The sequence below is a fragment of the Sarcophilus harrisii genome, chromosome 5 (genome assembly GCF_902635505.1).
Source record: "Sarcophilus harrisii chromosome 5, mSarHar1.11, whole genome shotgun sequence".
Lineage (NCBI taxonomy): Eukaryota > Metazoa > Chordata > Mammalia > Dasyuromorphia > Dasyuridae > Sarcophilus > Sarcophilus harrisii.
The window spans coordinates 202,489,423-202,511,483 of NC_045430.1; the positions used below are offsets into that span (position 1 = coordinate 202,489,423).

At 33.9% G+C, this 22,061-nt stretch overlaps 1 protein-coding gene across 1 annotated transcript in view; it reads right to left on the bottom strand.

Moving 5' to 3' along the window:
* Window positions 1-3,992: 3,992 nt before the first annotated feature.
* Window positions 3,993-22,061, bottom strand: part of XRCC2 (X-ray repair cross complementing 2) — a 37,464-nt gene continuing 19,395 nt past the window's right edge. Inside the window, exons 2-3 of the mRNA XM_003771777.4 lie at window positions 18,022-18,103; window positions 3,993-5,909 (exon numbers count right to left, since the gene is read on the bottom strand). Coding sequence (XP_003771825.1) covers window positions 5,185-5,909; window positions 18,022-18,103 — 807 coding nt within the window. The 3' untranslated portion in view covers window positions 3,993-5,184. The remainder of the gene's footprint in view (window positions 5,910-18,021; window positions 18,104-22,061) is intronic.

A 22,061-nucleotide genomic window follows, 5' to 3' on the forward strand; every position in this document is an offset into this window, starting at 1 on the left:
CTGGATTTGGAATAAGAGGATTTGAATTCAATTCCATTTCTGATATTACCTCTTTTACCTTAGGCAATAATATGAATATTTATAGGTGTTTATTATGTGCTAGGCACTGTGCTAAGGACTTTGCATTTGTCTTATTTGATCTTCACAAAAATCCTAGAAAGCAGTTGCTATTATCATCCCTATTTTATAGATGAGGAAACTGAGGCAGAGGTTAAATAACCTTTTCCAGGTCATACAGCTAGCTAGCATCTGTGAGAGGACTGGAGCATCTGTGGGAGTCAGTTCATCCTGGCTCCATGTCCTACACCCACCATTGTGCCATCCTTGATAGATTATTTTTCAATATAATTCCAATATATAACTTGTTTGCATGTTGTCTTCTCACCATACCCCCCTAATTAGAAGCTGGGACTGGAAAGAAGGCAGGGCAGCCAGGAGATGGAGGAAGGGAGCAATTCAGACTTGGGGGATGGTTAAGGAAATGCCTGGAGAGTAGAAATAGAATATCACCAGTTCAGAGTATAATTATGAGAATAAAATGTAAGAAGACTGGAAAGGAAGGGAATGTAGGTTATGCAGGGTTCTGAAAGCCAAACAAAAGATTTTATATCTGCTTCTGAAGGCGACAGGGAGCCACTGGGATTATTGAGTAAGGGATGAGGTTTTCAAACATGTACTTTAAGATTATCACTTTGACAGGTGAGAGGAGAATAGACTGGAGTGGGAAAAGACTTGTAGGTAGGGAGACCAATCAGCAGGTTGTTGCAAAGGCTCAGATATGTGGGGATGAGGGATCACCGCTTGATGGTGTCAGTGTAAGAAAAGGGGGCAATATGTGAGAGTTAAGTAAATTTGAGAAGTCTTGGCAACAGACTGGACACGAGGGATGAGAGAGGAGCCAGGATGACATTAGGCTGGGTGCCTCAGTGACTGGGAAGATGGTGGTATGTTCAATAGCACCAGGAAATTAGGGGGAGTGGAAGGTTGGTAAAAAGATCAGATATTTAGTTTTGTATATGTTATATCTGACTCTTCATGACCTCTTTCTTGGCAAAGGTACTGAGTAGTCAGCCATTTTATTCTTCAGCTCTTTTTTCAAATGAATAGAGAAAAACAGGGTTAAGTGACTTAGGGTTACACAGCTTCTAATTGTCGAAGGACAGATTTGAACTAAGGAATATGAGTTTTCCTAATTCCAAGCCTGGCACTCTATCTGCTCATACTTGATTGTCCTATAAGAAATCTACTGGACATTTATTTTAAGATGTCTAATAGGCACTTGGAAATGTAGTTCTGGGGATAAGCAGAGATTTGATGAATAGATTTGAGAATTATCAGCATAGAAATGATAATCGGATCCACAGAAACTGATAAGATCACCAATTTAAATAGTTAATTGTCAAATAACCTTTTAAAGCACATACTCTATGCTCTTGTACCAAGTATTGAGAAAAAGAGTTTCTATCTTTAATGATAAGTAGAGTACTGGCTGTTCATGGAATTGAAATCTAGAATAGTAACTGGTAGGAAATGGAAAGATTGCTAGATTATAAAAAGAGGTGTTGGGAGAAGTTTGCTCTGCCCTCCTGCCCTCCAATCTGAAAAAAGAAAGCAGGAATAGAGAAGGATTGAGTATCAGAGCTAAAGCAGTTTCCATGATGATGAGATTTTTGGTGATGAGCATCCTAGAGCATCCATGTTGGAGGAGTTAAAACAAGCAATGAAATTGATACATATAAAAGACTGATACATGAGTTCCCAAGCTCATTTTGTATTTAAAAGCCCTGAGGCACAGCAAATATTTTCCTGTTTTACAGATGAAACAGAACTGTGTCTAGAGATTAGATCTTCTTTACTCTCAGTTACTCCCAACTATTCTTTCTGTTCCGCCATATGGATAATCCTTCCTTGTATATTTTGTCTCCAAAGATTTCAGATTGTATCCGAGTAGCTATTACTTGCTTCTCTGATGGTCTCTAAGAATTGTTGCTTCCAAAAGTTTCACTATTTAGCACTCAATTAGGCTAAAAGATATCTACAGATATAGATACTACAAAAAAAGTATTTACAGATCTTATAAGACAGGTGATTTATATGTGTGTATGTGTGTGTGTGGGTATACACATAGGGGCATATGTATACAAATATATATATATAAAACACATGTATATATGTCACACACACATATGATTTACAAAACACTTTATAAATCTTATTTTATCCTCGCAACTTTCCTGGAAAAAGTACTAATTGTTATTATTCCCTTTTTATAGATGAATAAACCAAAATAGATAGTTTAAGTAACTTGGTCACTGAAAGATATTGTCTAAAGCCAGATGTGAACTAACTCATTCTTTCTTTGATCATACTGACTTAAATGACAAATAACAACTCATCTCCCATGAACAATGAAATTTCCTCCAATTATTATTTATTTATGTAAAATGTTTTATAATTGTATTATATCTTCAAAGTGCACTATCGGGGTTAATTCATACATTTTGTAGATATCTTGAACTATCTTCTGCATGATTTCATTAGTGCTATGCAGAAATAATGATGACTTTTATAATTTTATAGCCTGTTAACTTTAATGATGCTATTGTCTCCATTAGTTTCTTTACTGATGCTCTGGAGTTTTCAAAGAAAACTATAATATTGTTTAAGAGGGATTTTTTTTGGCCAATGTTTGTAATTTTAATTTCTTTTTCCCTTCAAAAACTATAGCAAGAAACAAGCATGTGGGTGGAGTAAAGGCAGCAACCCAGTTGAGCTCTCCCCAAATTCCCTTCCAAACAATTTTAAAATAACTCCTCAAATAAAATTTTGGAACGACAAAGCCAAAAAGAGATCACAATGAGACATTTTTCCAGAAAAAAACAGCACATTCAGCAGGAAGAAGTATATGACCCTAGGGTGGGCACCCACTCAGCAGCATCAGCAGGGGACCTTGGAGGTGGCTGCAACAATGGCAGAAGATCACTGCACAGAACCAGCGAGTCATAATGAAGATCAACTGTGAAAGACCTGGCGCCTCTGAACAATACAACAATGCTATCTCCAGAGGGAAAATTGATAATCTCTGAGAGGAAAGTGAGGAAAAATTTTTTCACTTTTGTTGTTGTTTTATGGCTAACATGGAAATATGTGCATGACTTATTACATGTATAATTGATATCATCTGCATGCCTTCTCAGTGGGTAGAGGAAATGTGAAAGGGAGGGAGAGAATTTGGAACTCAATATTTAAGAAAAAAAAAGAATACTAAAAATAAACAATAAAATTATTAAAGGGGAAATAAAAGAAATCATCTTACTTCATCCTTGTGCTCATTTCAAGAATCTTGTATTTCATTTTTGTAGATATTGGCTCTTGCTTTTAGATGCTTTATGATCATATTAAAGAAGTGACTTTCCATGCTAATCCATTTTAGGTTAACGTATATGAGTGCTATATTTTGTCAAAGACTTTTTCTTACATGTACTGATATAAGTATGTGGTTTAAAAAAAGAGTTATGCTAGTTATTTACCTAATTGCGAACTATTTCTCTTATGTCTTGTTTACTGTGGGGAGAAAATAGGCATATGGCTATAACCTTTCTGATACCATGAAAATATTTTATTTTTGCATTGATATTCTTTAGGGACATACTTTTTTAGTGATCATTCTCTCCTTTAATCCCTGTTTGGTTTAGTAATAAATCCATTATTTCTCTCATAAAGTTTTTTGTCTTCCTTCTAAATTATTGGGAATGATTTTCACAACCAGAATTAAATGATGTTCACACATTTGACAGAATTAAGATAACCAAGCATATCACTTACTAAGCAAAGGTTGGGCAGGTTAGGCTTACCTTATGTTATTCATTGTTTTCTTAAACCAGAGTTGGTTCTTTTCTACTCAGTCTTGCATATTAACCTTCAAGTTACCATTACTACAATTTTCAATTACAGAAAATTTTTGATTAAACATGTCTCATTTCCTCAGTGAGTCACATAACAAACATTTATTATGATTTCAAGTCATTGATAGGTGTATTGATACTAGTAGTTATACAACTGATGATAATTTGTAAGTTAACAGAAAAGTTCATCTTATCACTAATTCCTGAAGAATAAGACATAAATTTGTGGTACAATGCCACATAATAATAGCTGCTTAATAAAATTGCTTTATCTATCTAAACAATGCCTTTTATTCTAGATGGCAGAAATGGAAAAATCCCATGACATGTTCAAAGTCAAAATTATAACAATACAAATTCCAAAAGTAAAATAAAGCCCTTAGGTCTAATCTTATTGCTAAGGGATGGTTCAAGTAAGTATGTTTCAAATCACAATTCCCTCCGTGTTTTTGATCCCACATGAACTACAACAAGTAGTTCAGTTATCCTAAAAAGAGCAGCAGAGCTCAGGTTAGTCTGATTAGTCTACAGTTTATGAAAAGACCAGTAATATATGCTCTTTTACAATTAGGTCAATAGTTATATTAACCTGTGAACAGCAGTAACAAGATAAAAAGCAAATATCACATGGGGTACCTTTTATAACTATGGTTATAATAGATATACTTAAAAAGAAATTACACAGTATAGTAAGGACCTGGATCTACTTTCTATCTATCTACTCTTACTTAACCTTACTTTACTTATTTAAAATAGATATTTTAAGCATCCCTTTATCTATATGGTATTCTAAGCAATTATAAAGCAAGTAGGTAGCTGATTAATAACATTCATTATATAACAATACTATTTAAAGTACACATATACAAATGGTTTTATTTCAATATTTTATAAATTTATACTTTTCTAAAAGAATACAGTAAATTGGGATCACAACTGAGTTTAAGATTATGATTACTTAAACATCCAAAGATATGATACAAAATTATAAAATCTTTTATTTAAACTGAAATACACTTCTTTTGCATAGATTTTAATCAACATCAAAGCACTGATATTGTTATTTAGCCCATGATAACCTAAGAACATAAAATGTATTTTCTTATGCCTGAAATTCACGCTTAAGAAACACTGCAATTTATATAGAAACATCGATGTTAACCTTTTTAGTCTTTAAAATTCAGAAATGTTGATATATCATCAAAGCATTATCATCAAGGGGAAAACATTTTTAAATACTTCAACTCAATACCTGCATGTAGACTATTTCTGATATAGATTAACAAAAATGAATTCCACTTTCTCCAATAGTAAATAAACGCTTTATTAGATTGTTGCTTTTTAGATGACATGACACTATTGAAAACATTTGGTTGTTGCTTTCAGAATTATCATGTTTGGAAAAAAATATTCTATGGTTTACTATTTGTTGCCATGACTTACAAAGATAGGGTCTGTAGTCTATATCTACTTCTTCACAAGAAAGTTTTAAGGAAGATGATCTTTCTGTTGAATTTGAACTTTTTTGCATTATAGTTTGTGTTGTTGCAAAGAGAACCAAGTGATATTCTTTTACAAGCTTCTCCATGAATTTTGAACATTTTTTCAAAGTAACCTCTTGTAAGTGAAGGCTTTCTCCTCCATTGACCCGGTCTATCCAATAGAAGGCTGATAAACTATCTAAAATGAAAAGGCAGAGGGATGGGTGGCTACAAAACATAGTTTCCAATGAGTAAAGGGTGATAAGTAATTGATTACTGCTGCTGCAATTTACGAGAAAAAATCTTCCAAGACAGTGTTTTATTATATCTTCTGTGCTTTGGGACAGTCTATGTTCAAGAATTGTAACTAGCCGAAGCATATCAAAGTGGTAATCTGTGTCAATAAATAAGACTTCGACTTCTAATCCGCCTTCTGATTTTGGAAGGATACATCTTGCAGTCAGATGATAGAGCATTTCTGTTTTTCCTGTTCCTTCTGGACCATGGAATTCAAGTATGTCACCTGTAAAAAATGAAGGAATGCTAATTGGAATATAGTAATCAGAGCTGTAGTTGATGAAAAAATTCAGACAATGGTTAAAATATACTTTTTTGCTTCATTTTTTTTTTTTAAAGACGGCTTCTTGTACCATGAAAAAAAACACTCACATTTAGTCAAAATTATAAGCGAAACTTATCAGCAAGTATTAAAAAAGGGAATAGATAACAACCAAATGAGAACAAATCAGTTATCAATTATCCTCAAGCAGATTAAAAGCATTTCAGTTTATCCTTGGTCAATTTTATTTTAAAATTTTTTGCTGAAAACACCATACAACTTATTTATATATTTTAGTGTTGATTCTTAATCTTGCTCTTTCTTCCTTGCCCTCCTAGAGTCTTTTGAAAGGTAAGCCTTCTTTGAAAAGCATGAGTTCAGATTAAATCAATACCTTCTTCAATTTAAGAGGTGAAGGCAACTACCTAGATTCAAGCTGTTTTGTATGAAAAACTTATACGGCAAAACTGAATGGCTTGTCAGCTCTTCTTGTGCAAATTATTTAATTTGCAATACCAAACTGATAGGGATACATAAAAAATAACTACAAAATTAAAATATTAAAATACCCATCTACTAAACTACTCCTTCTCCTATTTCTTTGCATTTAAATAATTCACATATATTTAGTGTCTCTGATTTGTGTTATTGTCCTTTTTATTGCTCTCTTACTAAAATGACAATTACATGTTGTTCTCAGGTCTTGGACAAGCCAGATTGAAAAACGACAGCATGTACTCAGACAGATAACACATTATTAATTCCTAAAATATATGACACCATCATATAAATGTAAGTTTTCAGAATCAACACGACAAATATACATTTTTGAGACTGTTACTGTTTTGAATATTTATATCTCTGTTCCATTCTGCAAGCATAAAAAAATTAAGAATTGACAGAATTTCAATTTAGGTTAGTTACCATTTTGATAACCTCCTAGTTAACACTTAAAAAAAACATAAAATATGTTATAAAATAATTATAAAATAAAAAATAAAAATTATAAAATAAAAAATCTTATAAAATAAGAAATTTTTATGCATAATAGTTAAATAAGCACTTCCTGAAAGGATCCCAAACCTCTTTGCTAATTCCTCTAAAAGGTAAGAATTGGAAAGTTCATTCAACAAAGCTTTATTAAGCAGTTAGACTATGTTAGGTACTGCCAAATAGTATGAAAAATAAAGACAGAAACAAAAACAGCCCCTGCCCTCTGGAAGCTTATATGCTAGTACTTATTTAACTTCTAGGAAGGGGGAGGAAGTTACATTGAATATATTCAATACATTGAAATATAATGATGACAATTTTAACACATTATAGTGACTAGTAGCTCCATTACTAAGATTGCCTTCAACTTGACAAAGTATTGAATTAAAAGGGCTGGATTAAAAGAATAAAGAAAACCTGGGTTCTAATCTTGGCTGTATCACTTCTATGTGATCATATCAAAGTCAATAAACTCTGATCTTTAGTTTCTCATGGAAAGATGCTGGAGCTGACCAGATGGTTTCTAATGCTGTTTTATTATAGACTGGGAAGATACTAAAGGATTTATGTAAAGAAAAATTTTGGTCAAATGTAACTAATATCAAAACTACAAAAGTTTATTATTTTTTTAAAACAATTTTTGTTCATTTGAAGTGTCTACTGCTAAACATGGTTAGCTATTCCTCTATGTGGAAGTAAATAGGCATCTACTTCATTTCCTGTTCTTTGTTACCTCAAAAGTTCAGTGTTCAGTTTCAATTGTTGCTGTTCTTTCTTTTTATGTCAGTGTTATTACTATATATACTATTTTTCCTTTTCTGCTAATTTCATTTTGATAAAGTGCATATACAATAAATCTTTCAATACATCTTTAGCTGGAGTTAGTACAAATTATATGTGGTCTTTAGACTACATGATTTCGGTCCTCTCTCACTTGATGTAATCACAGATAATGAATTAATGTTTTAAAAGGTGTTATCATCCTGCTGTCTTTTCCCATTGAATTGAAGTAATAATTAAAACTGGCCAAACTCTTAAAGACCTTTAAATAGCTAAACTGAGAATAAGATGATGTGGTCTGAGAATCTGAAGCAGTTCAGATTGGAACATATTTGTTAAAAGTGACCATTGTGGTCAAAGGATATGAACAGACAATTTTCAGATGAAGAAATTAAAACCACTTCTAGTCATATGAAAAGGTGCTCCAAATCACTACTGATAAGAGAAATGCAAATTAAGGTAACTTTGAGGTATCACTACATGTTAAGGACCATGTCTAAGCAAAGGGACGGGTCAATTCTCTGAGACCCTCCGCAGCTGTGGATCATAACATCTGAAGGAGTTGCAAAGCGGCCTTTACTTATGCAGATGTTCCTTGTGGATTGGGAATGAAATAAACTGGAGGCAGAGGGAAGAGGAGATAAGTCAGAGAACAGCAACTGCCTCTCAGTCTCCTTGTATCATCACCATCTCACATGAAGAGATCCATTCTACAGGTCTGAGTTAGACCTCCAGCAGCCACTGGCAGGTGGCTCCCGTATCACCAAAAAGTACAAATCTGTCAGATTGGCCAAAATGACAGGAAAGGACAATAATAAATGTTGGGAGGGGATGTGGGAAAACTGGGACACTGATAACACTGTTGGTAGAGTTGTGAACAGATCTAGCCATTCTGGAGAGCAGTATGCAACTATTCTCAAAGGGCTATCAAACTGTGCATCCCTTTGATCCAACAGTGTTACTACTGGGCTTATATCCCAAAGAGATCATAAAGAAGGGAAAGGGACCTGTATGTGCACGAATGTTTGTGGCAGCCCTCTTTGTAGTGGCTAGAAACTGGAAACTGAATGGATGTCCATCAGTTGGAGAATGGCTGAATAAATTGTGGTATATGAATATTATGGAATATTATTGTTCTGTAAGAAATGACCAACAGGATGATTTCAGAAAGGCCTGGAGAGACTTACACGAACTGATGCTGAGTGAAATGAGTAGGACCAGGAGATCATTATATACTTCAACAACAATACTATATGATGACCAGTTCTGATGGACCTGGCCATCCTCAGCAAGGAGATCAACCAAATCATTTCATGGAGCAGTAATGAACTGAACCAGCTATGCCCAGAGAAAGAACTCTGGGTGATGACTAAAAACCATTACATTGAATTCCCAATCCCTATATTTAGGCCCACCTGCATTTTTGATTTCCTTCACAAGCTAATTGTACAATATTTCAGAGTCTGATTCTTTTTGTACAGCAAAATAACGGTTTGGTCATGTATACTTATTGTGTATCTAATTTATATTTTAATATATTTAACATCTACTGGTCATCCTGCCATCTGGGGGAGGGAGTGGGAGGTAAGAGGTGAAAAATTGGAACAAGAGGTTTGGCAATTGTTAATGCTGTAAAGATACCCATGCATATAATCTGTAAATAAAAGGCTATTTAAAAAAAAAAAAAGAAAGAAATGATCAGCAGGATGATTTCAGAGAGGCCTGGAGAGACTTAGATGAATTGATGCTAAGTGAAGCAAGGAGAACCAGGAGATCATTGTACACAGCAACATCAATATATACAATGATCAATTCAGATGGACGTGGCTCTTTTCAACAGTGAAGTGATTCAGGCCAGTTCTAATGCTTATGATGATGAGAGTCATCTATATCCAAAGAGAGGACTGTGGTGACTGAGTTGGCTCATAACATAGCTTTCTCACTCTTTGTTGTTTGCTTGCCTTTTGTTTTCTTTCTCATTTTTTTTTCCTTTTTGATTTGATTTTTCTTGTCAGCAAGATAAGGGGAGAAGGGGTGGGAAAAACTGGAACAGAAGGTTTTGCAAGGATTAATGTTTAAAAAAAATTATCCATGCATATCTTTTGGAAATTAAAAAGCTTTAATTTTTTTTAAAAAAAAGTGATCATTGTGCCTAAACAAAAAGTGAGTTAGGGAGTTTCTATCTTCCCCTTCCATTATAAATAAATGGCTCTTTAAGTCTTTGTACATAGTCAGACGGCTAGTAATTAATTATCCAAGACAGAAGTAAAAAATAAATTTTTCTAAATTTCAAGTTTAATGTTCTTTCTTCTACACCATATTCTTTCTCAGTTCAAGGTATTGTGAACATGCTATCTTACTACCTCCCTAGTAAAACTTTATGGTTTAGATTACTAATTAGCCTTTCAATGTCTAGGACTCATGGGAAAAACTATTCTTACTAGTCCATTCACAGATATATATATAGGTAACACATGAATTGAGAGTTTTAAAAAATGAGGAGAGTCTATATACCTCCTTTTTTGGATCTATATTTTCAAAACTGCTAAACATTATCTTAAACATAATATTTTCATTTTTTTTTTGCAACTATATTACTTCTTTTCAATTAAATTAAACAAGAACTTGCCTCGTATTCATATAAAATTAAGGCTAAGCTCTATAGAGGATACATAAAGGTATGGTCTGGTTCATGACCTGAAGCATTTTATTAATCTAGTTGAGGAGATAATCCTGATGTACATTAAAAAGATTAAAGTATAAAAAAGAACACAACAGTTTTCAATAAACAGCTATACTGAATGTAATCAAATCCCAAAGTGCAAAGTCCTAGGAATGCAAAAATAAAAATGAGGGATTTTCTCTACTTTCCACAGAGAGGTGGGTCAGGGATGGCTTCACAGAAAAAGAACTTAAGCTGAGCACTGAAGGAAGGTAAGGATTCTGGAAGGCAGAAAATGAGGAGGGTATACATTTCAGGTAGGACTGATGACTTACACAAAGATAAGGTATGGTATGATGAATTTAAGAGGATTTTCCTGGAACATAGAATGCATGGAGAAGAATATCATCAAATAAACCTGGAGAAGTAAATTTTAAGCAAAGCAATTTTACTAAAAACAGAATCAATTATATTTCCTTATATCAATAAAACTAAAGACTGGTCCTGTCCTTATGGCATACTGTTTTCCTTTATGGATTATAAACTCAGGGGCAACTCTGTGATGCTGTGGATAAAACAACGCCCCCAGAGTCAGGAGGTCTTGAGTTCACATCCAACCTGAGCTGCTAGCTATGTGTCAAGGACATATATCACCAGAAAAGGAAGATGATTTGATTATGTAGTGAGAAAAAGATGAAAAGATGGACAACCTGATTGCTACAATGGTATTTTTGAGATGCTAAAAGAAGCACCTAGCATACAGCACACTGACTATGTTTTTAATGGAAGCCTGCAGACAGAGAAGAAGCAGGAGTTGCAATATGTATGGATGAGAGAAACCCACACCAATGAGAGCACCACTCCAACTAAATAATAACTAAATAAAAACCCTCCCTTATCAGGGAAACATTTATATTTAAAAAGTCAGCTCTTAAAGGCAAATAAAATTAAACATCATGATGATGAAATTAATGACTGATTTTTGCTGTTTAGCCTTAATATTTATATCTCACATCTTTCAGTTCAATTTAAAAAATACAGAAATGTAAGAGATTATAATCCTTTGAATAACAATATATCAAATCAAAATAATTCCTTGTAAGAGTTTCAAGAAAATTAAAAAGATAAAATATTTATATACAGAACAAAACATAAAAAATCCAGAATAATGTTAACATTTCCATATGAAAAGCATTATTAGAAAATGTCTGCTCTTAATTAAAAAAAAAATCACATTTCTTATATTTACATAATCCATTACTTTATATACTTATATACATAATACACATATTTTGCTTTAAATGGGGAACTTTTAAATAAATTTATTATTTTTCTAAGTTCAAAGAAATCACATTTTTGTGATTTGGTCTTGGTAGTCTATTATCTATCTTTGTAGTTCAAACACCTATTTTGGCATCTAAAGTTACCTACCATAAGATAGCAGTTTATCTTTTTTTTTTTGTAGTAAGTTTATTTATTTTTAATATACATTGCTTAATGGATCAAAGAGAACAGAGTAAAAGGGAAAAACCATGGGAGAGATTGAAAAAAGAAGTGAACAGAGCATGTGTTGATTTACACTCAGTTTCCTAGATGCAGATGGCATTTTCTGTCCCAAGTCTATTGGGATTGCTTTGTATCATTGAACAATGAGAAGAAGAGAAGAAACAAGTCTTTCATAGTTGATAATTGCACATTCTTGCTGTTACTGTGTACAATGTATTCCTGATTCCGCTTGTTTCACTCAGCTTTAGCTCATGTAAATCTTTCCAGGCTTTTCTAAAAATCATCTTGTTCATCATTTTTGAAAGAATAATCTATTAACTTCATACATCACAATTTGTTCAGCTATTCCCCAATTAATGGGCATCCACTCCTTTTTCCAATCCTTCGTCGCCACAAAAAGAGCTGCTACAAACATTTTTGCACATGCGGGTCCTTTTTCCTCCTTTATGATTTCCCTGGCATACAGACCCTGATGTGACACTGGAAAGTCAAAGGGTATGTATGCACAGTTTTCTAGCCCTTTTGGGCAACTAATAGTTCCAAATTGCTCTCCAGAATGGTTGGATAAGTTCACAACTCCACTAACAATGCATTAGGGTTCCAGTTTTCCTACATCCTTTACAATGTTTATCATCTTTTCCTGTCATCTTAGCCAATCTGAGAGGTGTGAGGTGGTACTTCAGAATTATTTTAATTTGCATTTCTCTAATCAATAGTGATTTAGAGCATTTTTTTCATATAACTATAAATGGTTTTAATTTTGTCATCTGAAAATTGTGTTCATATCCTTTGATCATTTATCAACTGAGGAATGACTTTGCAATCTCATATATTTCACACAGTTCTTCATATATTTTAGAAATGAGACCTTTATCAGAAACACTGGCTGTAAAGATTTTCCCCCAGCTTTGTACTTCCTTTTTAATCTTGTTTCTGTTGGTTTTGTTTATACAAAACCTTTTCAATTTAATGTAATCAAAGTTGTCCATTTTGCCTTTCATAACATAATACTTTTCAATAGTTATGCATGAGTAGGGCTAGCTTAAATCTTATTTCCTCTCCTTACATAGAAATCATTACTCTTTTGAACTCCTAAAGTTGTGTCAGTCATTTGGCATTTATCAAACACAGCCTTGTGATATCATTTATCATATCTATCTATATCATATCATATATATTTCCAATTGTTAAAATCTGATTTTATTTGTGTGAGAAGTGTTTTGTAGTTTTGTTCATATAGTGCTTGGGTTTGTCTTGGTAGGTAGACCCTCAAGCATTTTATTTTGTCTCCAGTAATTTTAAATGGATTTTTTTTTTTATTGAAGTTTTTTGTTTCAAAACATAGGCAAGGATAATTTTTCAATTTTGACCCTTGAAAAACCTGATGTTCCAATTTTTCCCCCCATTTCCCCATCCCCTAGATGGCATGTAATCCAATATATGTTAAACATGGTAAAAATATATGTTAAATCCAATATAGGAAAACATATTTATACAATCATCTTGCTGCACAAGAAAAATCAGATCAAAAAATTTTTTTTAAAAATGAGAAAAAATAAAATTCAATCAAACCACAACAAAAAGAGTTAAAATGCTATGTTGTGATCCACCATCAGTTCCCACAGTCCTCTCTCGGGTGTAGATGGCTCTCATCATCACAAGATCATTAGAACTGGATTGAATCATCTCATTGTTGAAAAGAGCCACATCCATCAGAATTGATCTTCGTATAATCTCGTTGTTATTGTGTACAACAATCTCTAACAACTTAGCATCAGTTCACGTAAGTCTCTCCAGATCTCTCTGAACTCATCCTCCTGATCGTTTCTCACAGAAGAATATTACATAACATTCATATACCATAATTTATTCAGCCATTCTCCAACTGATAGGCATCAATTCAGTTGGAATTTCTTTTTCTTCCTCTTGCTAATGGGCTTTGCCAATAATATATAGAAATTCTTGTGATTTGTGTGAGTTTACTTGATACCCTGCAACTTTGCTAAAGCTGTGAATTGTTTTTAGTAGGTTTTTTGGATGATTTTTTAGGATTCTCTAAGTATATCATCGTATCATCTGCAAAGAGTGATAGTTTTATTTCCTCACTGCCTATTCTAATTCCTTTAATGTCTTTTTCTTTTTTTATTGCTAAAGCCAACATTTCTAGTACTGTGTTGAATAATAGTAGTGATAATGGGGCATCCTTATTTTACCCAGTTTACTTTTCTATTTTTTTAAAATTACATCTGTCCATGACATCTGTACTTCAGCCAAAACTAGACTACTGATTATCCCTTTTCTCCAACACTTTTACTTGCTTGTATGTTTGTATTTGTTCATTGTTTTGTCTATGCCTGGAATGCCCTCCTCCTCCGTATACCTCCTTTAAAATCTAATTAAAGTGCTATTTCTTTGAAGAAGCCTTTCCTTATACCCTCTCTAAATATGTTGGGACTTTTCCTCTCTCATCCTCCTCTCTCACCTCAACACAGGTTTACTGACTAGATTTCTTTCTTAAGAACCAAGCCTTAAACCAAAGCCACTCTGAGTCTCATTGATTGGCCAGCAAAAGGTCCCAGGCCAAACCCCAATGGATCAGAGTTTGGGTCCAGATAGAGTGAATGGAAATCTGTTTTGGCCAGAAACCCTGGAAGTATTCCCCTCCCAGATTTATTTATGTATATATATTTTTTCTGACCAGGTGAAAGAGACCCTTTTTTTGGCCTCAATTGCTACCTATCCTTAATCAGTGAACGGGTGTAGCTTCAGCCAAAAACTTCAGCTTAAAAAAGGCCAAAGTCTCCCACTACACCCAGAGTCCTTTTCAGTCGTCCTGATCCACATCTTTCCACTAGCCCCAGATGGCTCTGGAGGGAAAGTGAGGCAGGTGACTGCACAGCTCTCCCTCACTTCAATCTAATTCACATATGTGTCATGGCATCACCTCCCTGATGTCATGGTCCTCTTTGAGAATGAGGGACAAACAACAATAAGAACCCTAAAATAACAGATCTTATAAAGTACTTGGTTTGCTGCTCTCTTATATACTCACTTTTATGGCATTTTGTATTATACTTGACTACATGTTATACTCTCTTATTAGACTATAATGCTTCATGATTATAGAGGCATCTTATTCAAACTTGGCATTTATTTCTTAGCACAATGCCCTGCTATTTCATAATTCTTCTCAAAGGTAATAGTTATTGACATTTCCTTAACAGCATTTGGACAATGTTTCTTTCTTTTCCCCAAGTAACTACTAGCAACTATTTAAACAAATGGTTTTCATTTATTCAATAAGATTCAGATGCTATTTATTCATGTGTAATATGCTTATCACACTGAGACTCTCAAATTGGGAGAGGTCATGAACCCCCCTTTAGAATGCTTTTAAATGCATAAAATAAGTAGAAGCATAAAGCTAGCCAACACTTACCAACTGGTTAGGTCTTAAAATAGGGATAGAATTTTAACAGGAGGAGAGCATGTTTTAAATTCCTGTTGGTTTTTTTCCCCTACACTAGTATGTATAAAGGTATATACATTATTTATAATTAGAGTCAAATCAATAGCACAAAAACCAACGATGTTTTTATTAACACCGTTTCTGTACTTTTTGAATATACCCTGATGCATAAGGAGCTAGTAAAGCATGTCTTAAAAAATATTAATATGGAATTAACTTTCTAGATAGTTAAACTCTGTCCCCCTTAAAAATTACCTTTGAGAAATAAAGGGGTTTAGGCTAACTCGCTTCCAGGATTCCTTTTAGTTCTAAATTCTATGGTAGATACTTCACACTTCTCAAATTGGCTAAGATGACAGAGAAAGATAATGATAAATGTTGGAGAGGGATATGAAAAAACTGGGACATCAAAATATTATCGGTGGAATTGTGAACTGATTCTGGATAGCAATATGGAACTATGCCCAAAGAGCTATCAAACTGCATACCTTTTGATCCAGCAATGACCCTACTGGGTCTGCATCCCAAAGAGATCATTAAAAAAAGAAAAAGTACCCATATGTGCAAAAATGTTTGTAGCATCCCATTTTGCAGTGGGTAGAAACTGGAGACTGAGTGGATGCAGATCAGTTGGGGAATGGCTGAATAAGTTATGGTACATATAAATGTTATGGAATATTATCGTTCTATAACAAACAATCAGCAGGCTGATTTCAGGAAAGTCTGGAGAGATTTAGATGAACTAAAGCTAAGTAAAGTGAGGAGAACCAAAAGAACATTGTACCCAATAACAAGACTGTGTGATGATCAACTGTGATGGACTTGGCTATTTTCAACGATGAGGTGATTCAGGCTAATTTCAAAATACTTGTGATGGACAGAGCCATCTGCATCCAAAGAGAAGACCATAGGGACTGAATGTGGATCACAAAACAGGATTTTCACCTTTTGCTGTTGTTTGATTGCTTTTGTTCTTTCTCATTTTCCCCCTTTGATTGAATTTTTCTGGTGTAGTTATGACTTATATGGAAATATGTTTAGAAAGAATTGCATTGACTTATATTGCATTGTTTGCTGTCTAGGGAAGGGGAAGTAGGGAAGAAGAAAATTTTGGAGCATAGGGTTTTACAAGAGTAAATGTTGAAAACTATCTTTGCATGTATTTTGAAAAACTGTTTAAAAAACAATCACCAAAATATATTAAAAATTCTGTGGTAGAAATCTTCCTAAAATGTATTACACAATTTGTTTCCTCATAAGACAGAATCTCACCTTTTCTTGATGATCCAGGATATCGTATTGAAATATAACATGTTAATTTCTTCAATGTCTGGTGAACTCCACAAAGTTGTTTTCCAATACACTAAATAGTCCCAAAATGCTGTACTTTTGGGACTTGTTTCCACTTTTTTTCAATCATTTCTTTCACTAGGAAGAGGTTTCAATTGTTTCATTAGATCATCAACTGGGAAGTCAGCTATTTAAGTCTGTTAGAATAATCTCTAAAACAAGAATAAGTTGAGTTCCTACCTACTTATTAAGTAGGAACTCAACACCAGTAAACTGGCCATCGAATTCTTTGGTCATGGCAATCTATGAAACATGCAAATAAATTCCATGTGGAAATTTTTACTAACTTTCCTCTAAGGTAAGTGCATTACTTTGATCCATGGTCTTCATGGCATCATTATGGTTAAGAACATGACATACAGTCAAGTATAATACAAAATACTTTGTAAGCAAAACGTAAGCACAGTGGTATAAGAGATGACTGGATAGAATCAGTTTCATGAAAGAGACAGTATTTGAATTGAATTTTTATGCAGGAATTCAAGAGGAAGGCAGTCCAGGTCTTGATTTTTCCTACAAATCCATAAAATTCCCAAATAAATGACTCCTAGTTACATGAAATATTACTGTATGTATTTTATCTTATCTATTCACACAGTTTGACTTGTGATGGAGAGAGACATTTGGATCCAGAGAGAGGACTATGGGGACAAATTCTGAAGACAAATAAGTCTTCTAAACTAAATTAATGCAAATATGCAACCTAAGCAAAGGTATTTTTTACAAAGTTTTTCTGGAATAGGAAATCGTAAATGGTAATGTTTCCTCTATTAGATCACAGTTTATTTACAAATGATGAGTTACTGAGATATTTTACCTCCCCCATTCCAAAGGAAAAGTTGGTTTGGGGAAGGGGTGATATTAGTAAAGTATAATAAATGTCAAAGTAGCAATTTATGAAAATACAAATCAAATATCAAATACAATCAAAATTATTAAATGAAAAATAATGCCCCAGAAAAAAATAAAATTAACATTATCTATCCACAAAAATTAGAAAAACAGATTACTAAATAATAACAAAAAGTCAGGCAACAAATACTAATTAAATGTATTCTATGTTTGAGACACTGTAGTAAGTGCTAAATTGGGCTAAGTATTGGTTATTATAAAGCATTTAGCCTATTATCATTATCTTGGTTTTTCCTTTTTATCTTCCAGCCTGCTACCTGCTAGATATTTATGTGCTTTAAAATTTGTAACTTTTGACATCCTCATAAATGAAAGTACAAAAATAACATAAGGGATATGTTTTCAAAAATATCTACCTTCCCCCCACAATTTAAAAAATTATTATTATTATTATTTTTTTTTACCATGGATAGGAGAGCCTTCATCAGCAAACAAAAAAGGTTCTATTTCTTTCAGGGAACTTCTACCTTCAAGTCGAGCAAGTAGCTTTCAAAAAAAAAAGTGAGAAAAAAAGCTCATTAGCTATAAATAATGACCATTAAATAACTACATTTATGAGTACTGAATGATTGTTAGCAATCCCTTTTTTACACTTTGGACTGGGATAAAGTGTTGTAGATACTAAAAATATAAAACAAGGTAAAATGATAAGGTAATTTAGGAGGCTGTTTGTCATGCCAAAACATTAACAATAAAAACTGACCACCAGGAAGGAGAAAAAGATTATGAACTACTTCTTTTCAGACAATCAAGAGGAATCTAACCATTAGTTTGGCCATGAAGCAGATGCATATTTAAAGGTGTGAAACATTTTATAACTCTAACAAAGTTTTATTATGAGGTCTCATTATGGAACAGAGTGAAGTTGAAAAGTTTCTGAGTATTAATCCGGTGATGGATTCTCTTATCTCTTTTTTCCAGGACCAACCTGGCCAAGCCTGGGAGACTCCCTATCCAGAAGGTTAGGCACAATGTGATTATTTTTTTTTTAAGAGTAGAGGAAGCCCAGCAACTCTACTGTAGGGGTTGTAATTCGTATTATAAGAGTAAGGACTCACCAGTAAAATCACAGATAGGGGAACCATTTAAGAAAATTAGGTTATTCAATATTCTGTAAGTGACTGTATACATACACAGAATATTAAACGAGACTTTAAAAATCACACTAGTATTTATTAACCTGAGTACTCCACTTCAAAGTACTTAGCTTGAGAGGTTATATACTTGTTACAATAATTCTTCTATCATTCAAAACATTTTTAGAAACCTCTTTAAAAATTATCTTCAGTCAAGCAAGCAAACAAATTCATCAATCTCATCATTATTGTATGGTAACATGGAGTACAGTAATAAGGGATTTATGTAGCAAAAAAAAAAACCCTCAACCAAAACTAACCCTATTCTATGCCCAAGGGGGCTATAAAACTCTACTTATCCCTTGATCTAATAGTATTCTTTACTGGGTCTGTATCCCAAAGAGATTATAAAAGAAGAAAAAGGCCCAACATGTACAAAACTATTCAACGCAGGTCTTTTGTAGTGACAAGGAACTGGAAATTAGAATAGATGTCCATCAAACAGGGAATGGCTGAATAAGTTATGGTAAAGGAATAAGATGGATTGTTATTGTTCTATAAGAACTGATGAGCAGGCTGATTTCAGAAAAGCCTGGAAATTTATGTGAATTGATGCTGAGTGAAGTAAGCAGAACCAGAACATTGTACATAATTGATGATCAATTATGATAGGCTTAGCTCTTCTCAGCAATACAGTGATTTAAGACAATTCCAATAGAATTGAGATGGAAAATGCTATCTGCATCCAGAAAGAGAACTGTGAAGATGTAATATGGATCAAAGCATACTATTTTCACCTGTTTTTGTTGTTTGCTTTTTCTTTCTCCTGGTTTTTTCCCTTTTATTCTGATTTTTCTTTCTTTCTTTCTTTCTTTTTTTTTTTTTTTTAATACAGTAAAGGAGGCTTTGTCTTGAGGTGTCACATTTAGAGGGCTCTCACTAGTATACAGAGATTCTCCCTAGCAGTAGGCTCTTCTTCTTTCTTCCATATTACTTTTGTCATACTATTTTTTTAAACATGTACAATTGTTCTAGAATGTTCTATCATGCTGGAAAGCCCTCAAGTATGGTCCTGGCAACAAACTAAAACTGTAAAAAATACTTCTAAAAGATAAGGAAACAATTTTTCATTTGTCAAAGATTCCAAAATTTGGGGAATAAATTTTATGTACAGATAGACTGGGTTGGTAGCCTAGATACCCTGATAAAAGAAGCAGATGAAGAAGCTGCAAGAAAGGGAGGATCATAGAGCTTTAGATCTTCTCTTAGACCAAGAGATGTTGTACACCTGACCTGGGAACAGTTAAGTAGCCATCTGAAGATCTACACCTTCAAGATGCTAAAGGATAACACCTTCCCTGAGGTGAAAGTATCCTAGTACTATAAGATTTGTTTTTCTATGTGAAAATAAGCTTATTTTCTTTTATTTTGCTCCGAACTTTCCAAGAAGTATTTCATCCGCTGGTCCAGGAACTCCCTAATCAGCAAGTGCAGGTTCTCCCATTCTGTTTCAAGCCTGATGTGTTTTGTGGTCAGATTAGTTTGGAAAAATTCTGAAACAGGTTAAAGTTAACCTGTAGCCTAGAAAAATCTTATTCCCCCTTCCCCCTATGTTCATTCCTCTTGGCCCGTATCCTCTCCTCCCTTTTGACTTGCCTCTTAGCTGGAATCCTTATATCTAGAAACTTGGACAATATCACAGTAGAAATGTATAATCTCCTGAATGATTAGGACTTTCCTAACAGGGACTTCAGAAATGAGAAACCAATCAGAGGGGATGGGGTGGAGGTGAGGGGACTTCCTTTTCTCTCCCTATCAAAAAACCCCAAAAATGAACTGCCACTTATTCTCAGCTGAGCTAAGAGGTGTCCTGGATGGGGCATGAGTCTTCATCTAGATTATTGCTCCCTCCTTCCCTCCCTCCTCCCCCCCTCTCCCTTCCTTCCTCTCTCTCCCTTTCTCCCTCCCTCCCTCCCTTCCTTCTTTCCTTCTTTTTTGTTTTGATTAAAGCCTTTTATTTTCAAAACATATACTTGGGTAATTTTCAACATTCACCCCTGCAAAATCTTGTGTTATAAATTTTTCTCTCCCTTCTCCCAACTCCCTCACCTAGATGGCAAGTATTTCAATTTATGTTATCATGTTACACAAGAAAAATCAGATCAAAAAAGAAAAAAATGAGAAAGAAAACAAAATGCAAGCAAACAACAACAAAAAGAATAAAAATACTATGTTGTGATTCACACTCAGTTCCCAAAGTTCTCTCTTTGGGTGCAGATGGCTCTCTCCATCACAAGACCATTGAAACTGGCCTATGATTCCTTCTTTCTGCAATGGCCTTTAGCCTATCATGTCCAAAGTTCCTCTCCAGTATTCACAGCTGTAACTCTTTCTGTTGGATCCCCCCAGTCCAGCTTGGAAAGCTCTGGTTTATTAGGGTAGTCATGGCCCTCATGTGAGGAATTCACCAAATAGTCCTAGTGTAAGGGGATTGCTATTGCCTTAATATCTTCCCCTTTTTAATTTCTGTATCTTGACACCTTGGTTGCCTCCAGTTAAACCAACTGGCCTTTTAGTTTTTAGGCCAAATAAAAGAATCTATTATTTTCAGATCTGTCTGGTTAAGCAAATTCTTTAAATCTCAGCAATGAACTTTGAGAATATTTTTTGCACAAAATAGACACTAAGTTAAATATCTGGTAAATGTAAATAATTTATTACAGTAGAAATTTTTTTTAAATGAAATATAATATCACAGTTAATAGGAACTTAGCCTTTACTATAGGCAATTTTTGTTACCAGAGGTAAAAATAAATTTAAAGCATTCATTTATCAAATATTAATAATTTAGAATAATATCACCCATATTATACCTCCCTCAGGTTTCTTTAGATATTTAAATTGGATATATAAAGCACTTTACAACTCTTAAAGTCCTCTATAAATATTATTTATTTAGTAGTAATAATTGATAGTAATATTATTACTATTAATCAGTCAACAAAGATTTATTAATCAGTGTGGGGAGCCAGCACTAATCTACAGGTGATAAGGCCATAAGGCCATACAGGTGATAAGGCCACATTCCAAAATGCCTTAACCTTGAATAGGAATCGCCTAATCACATCATGGAGTTTCCTACATGATCAAAGACTGCCCTAACCTTGAAGAGGCAGATATCTAGGCATCCCCTAATCACATCATGGAGCTTCCTATGACCAAAGACACCTGATCAGCTCATCCTTGGGCGGGAAACCAACCCTTTGTCTAGGACCCCCACCCTGTACTGTTTGTGCCACCCTGTTTCCTATTGCTATATATACCTGTACTATTGCACAAATTAAAAGGAGGCTTGATCAGATTGTTTT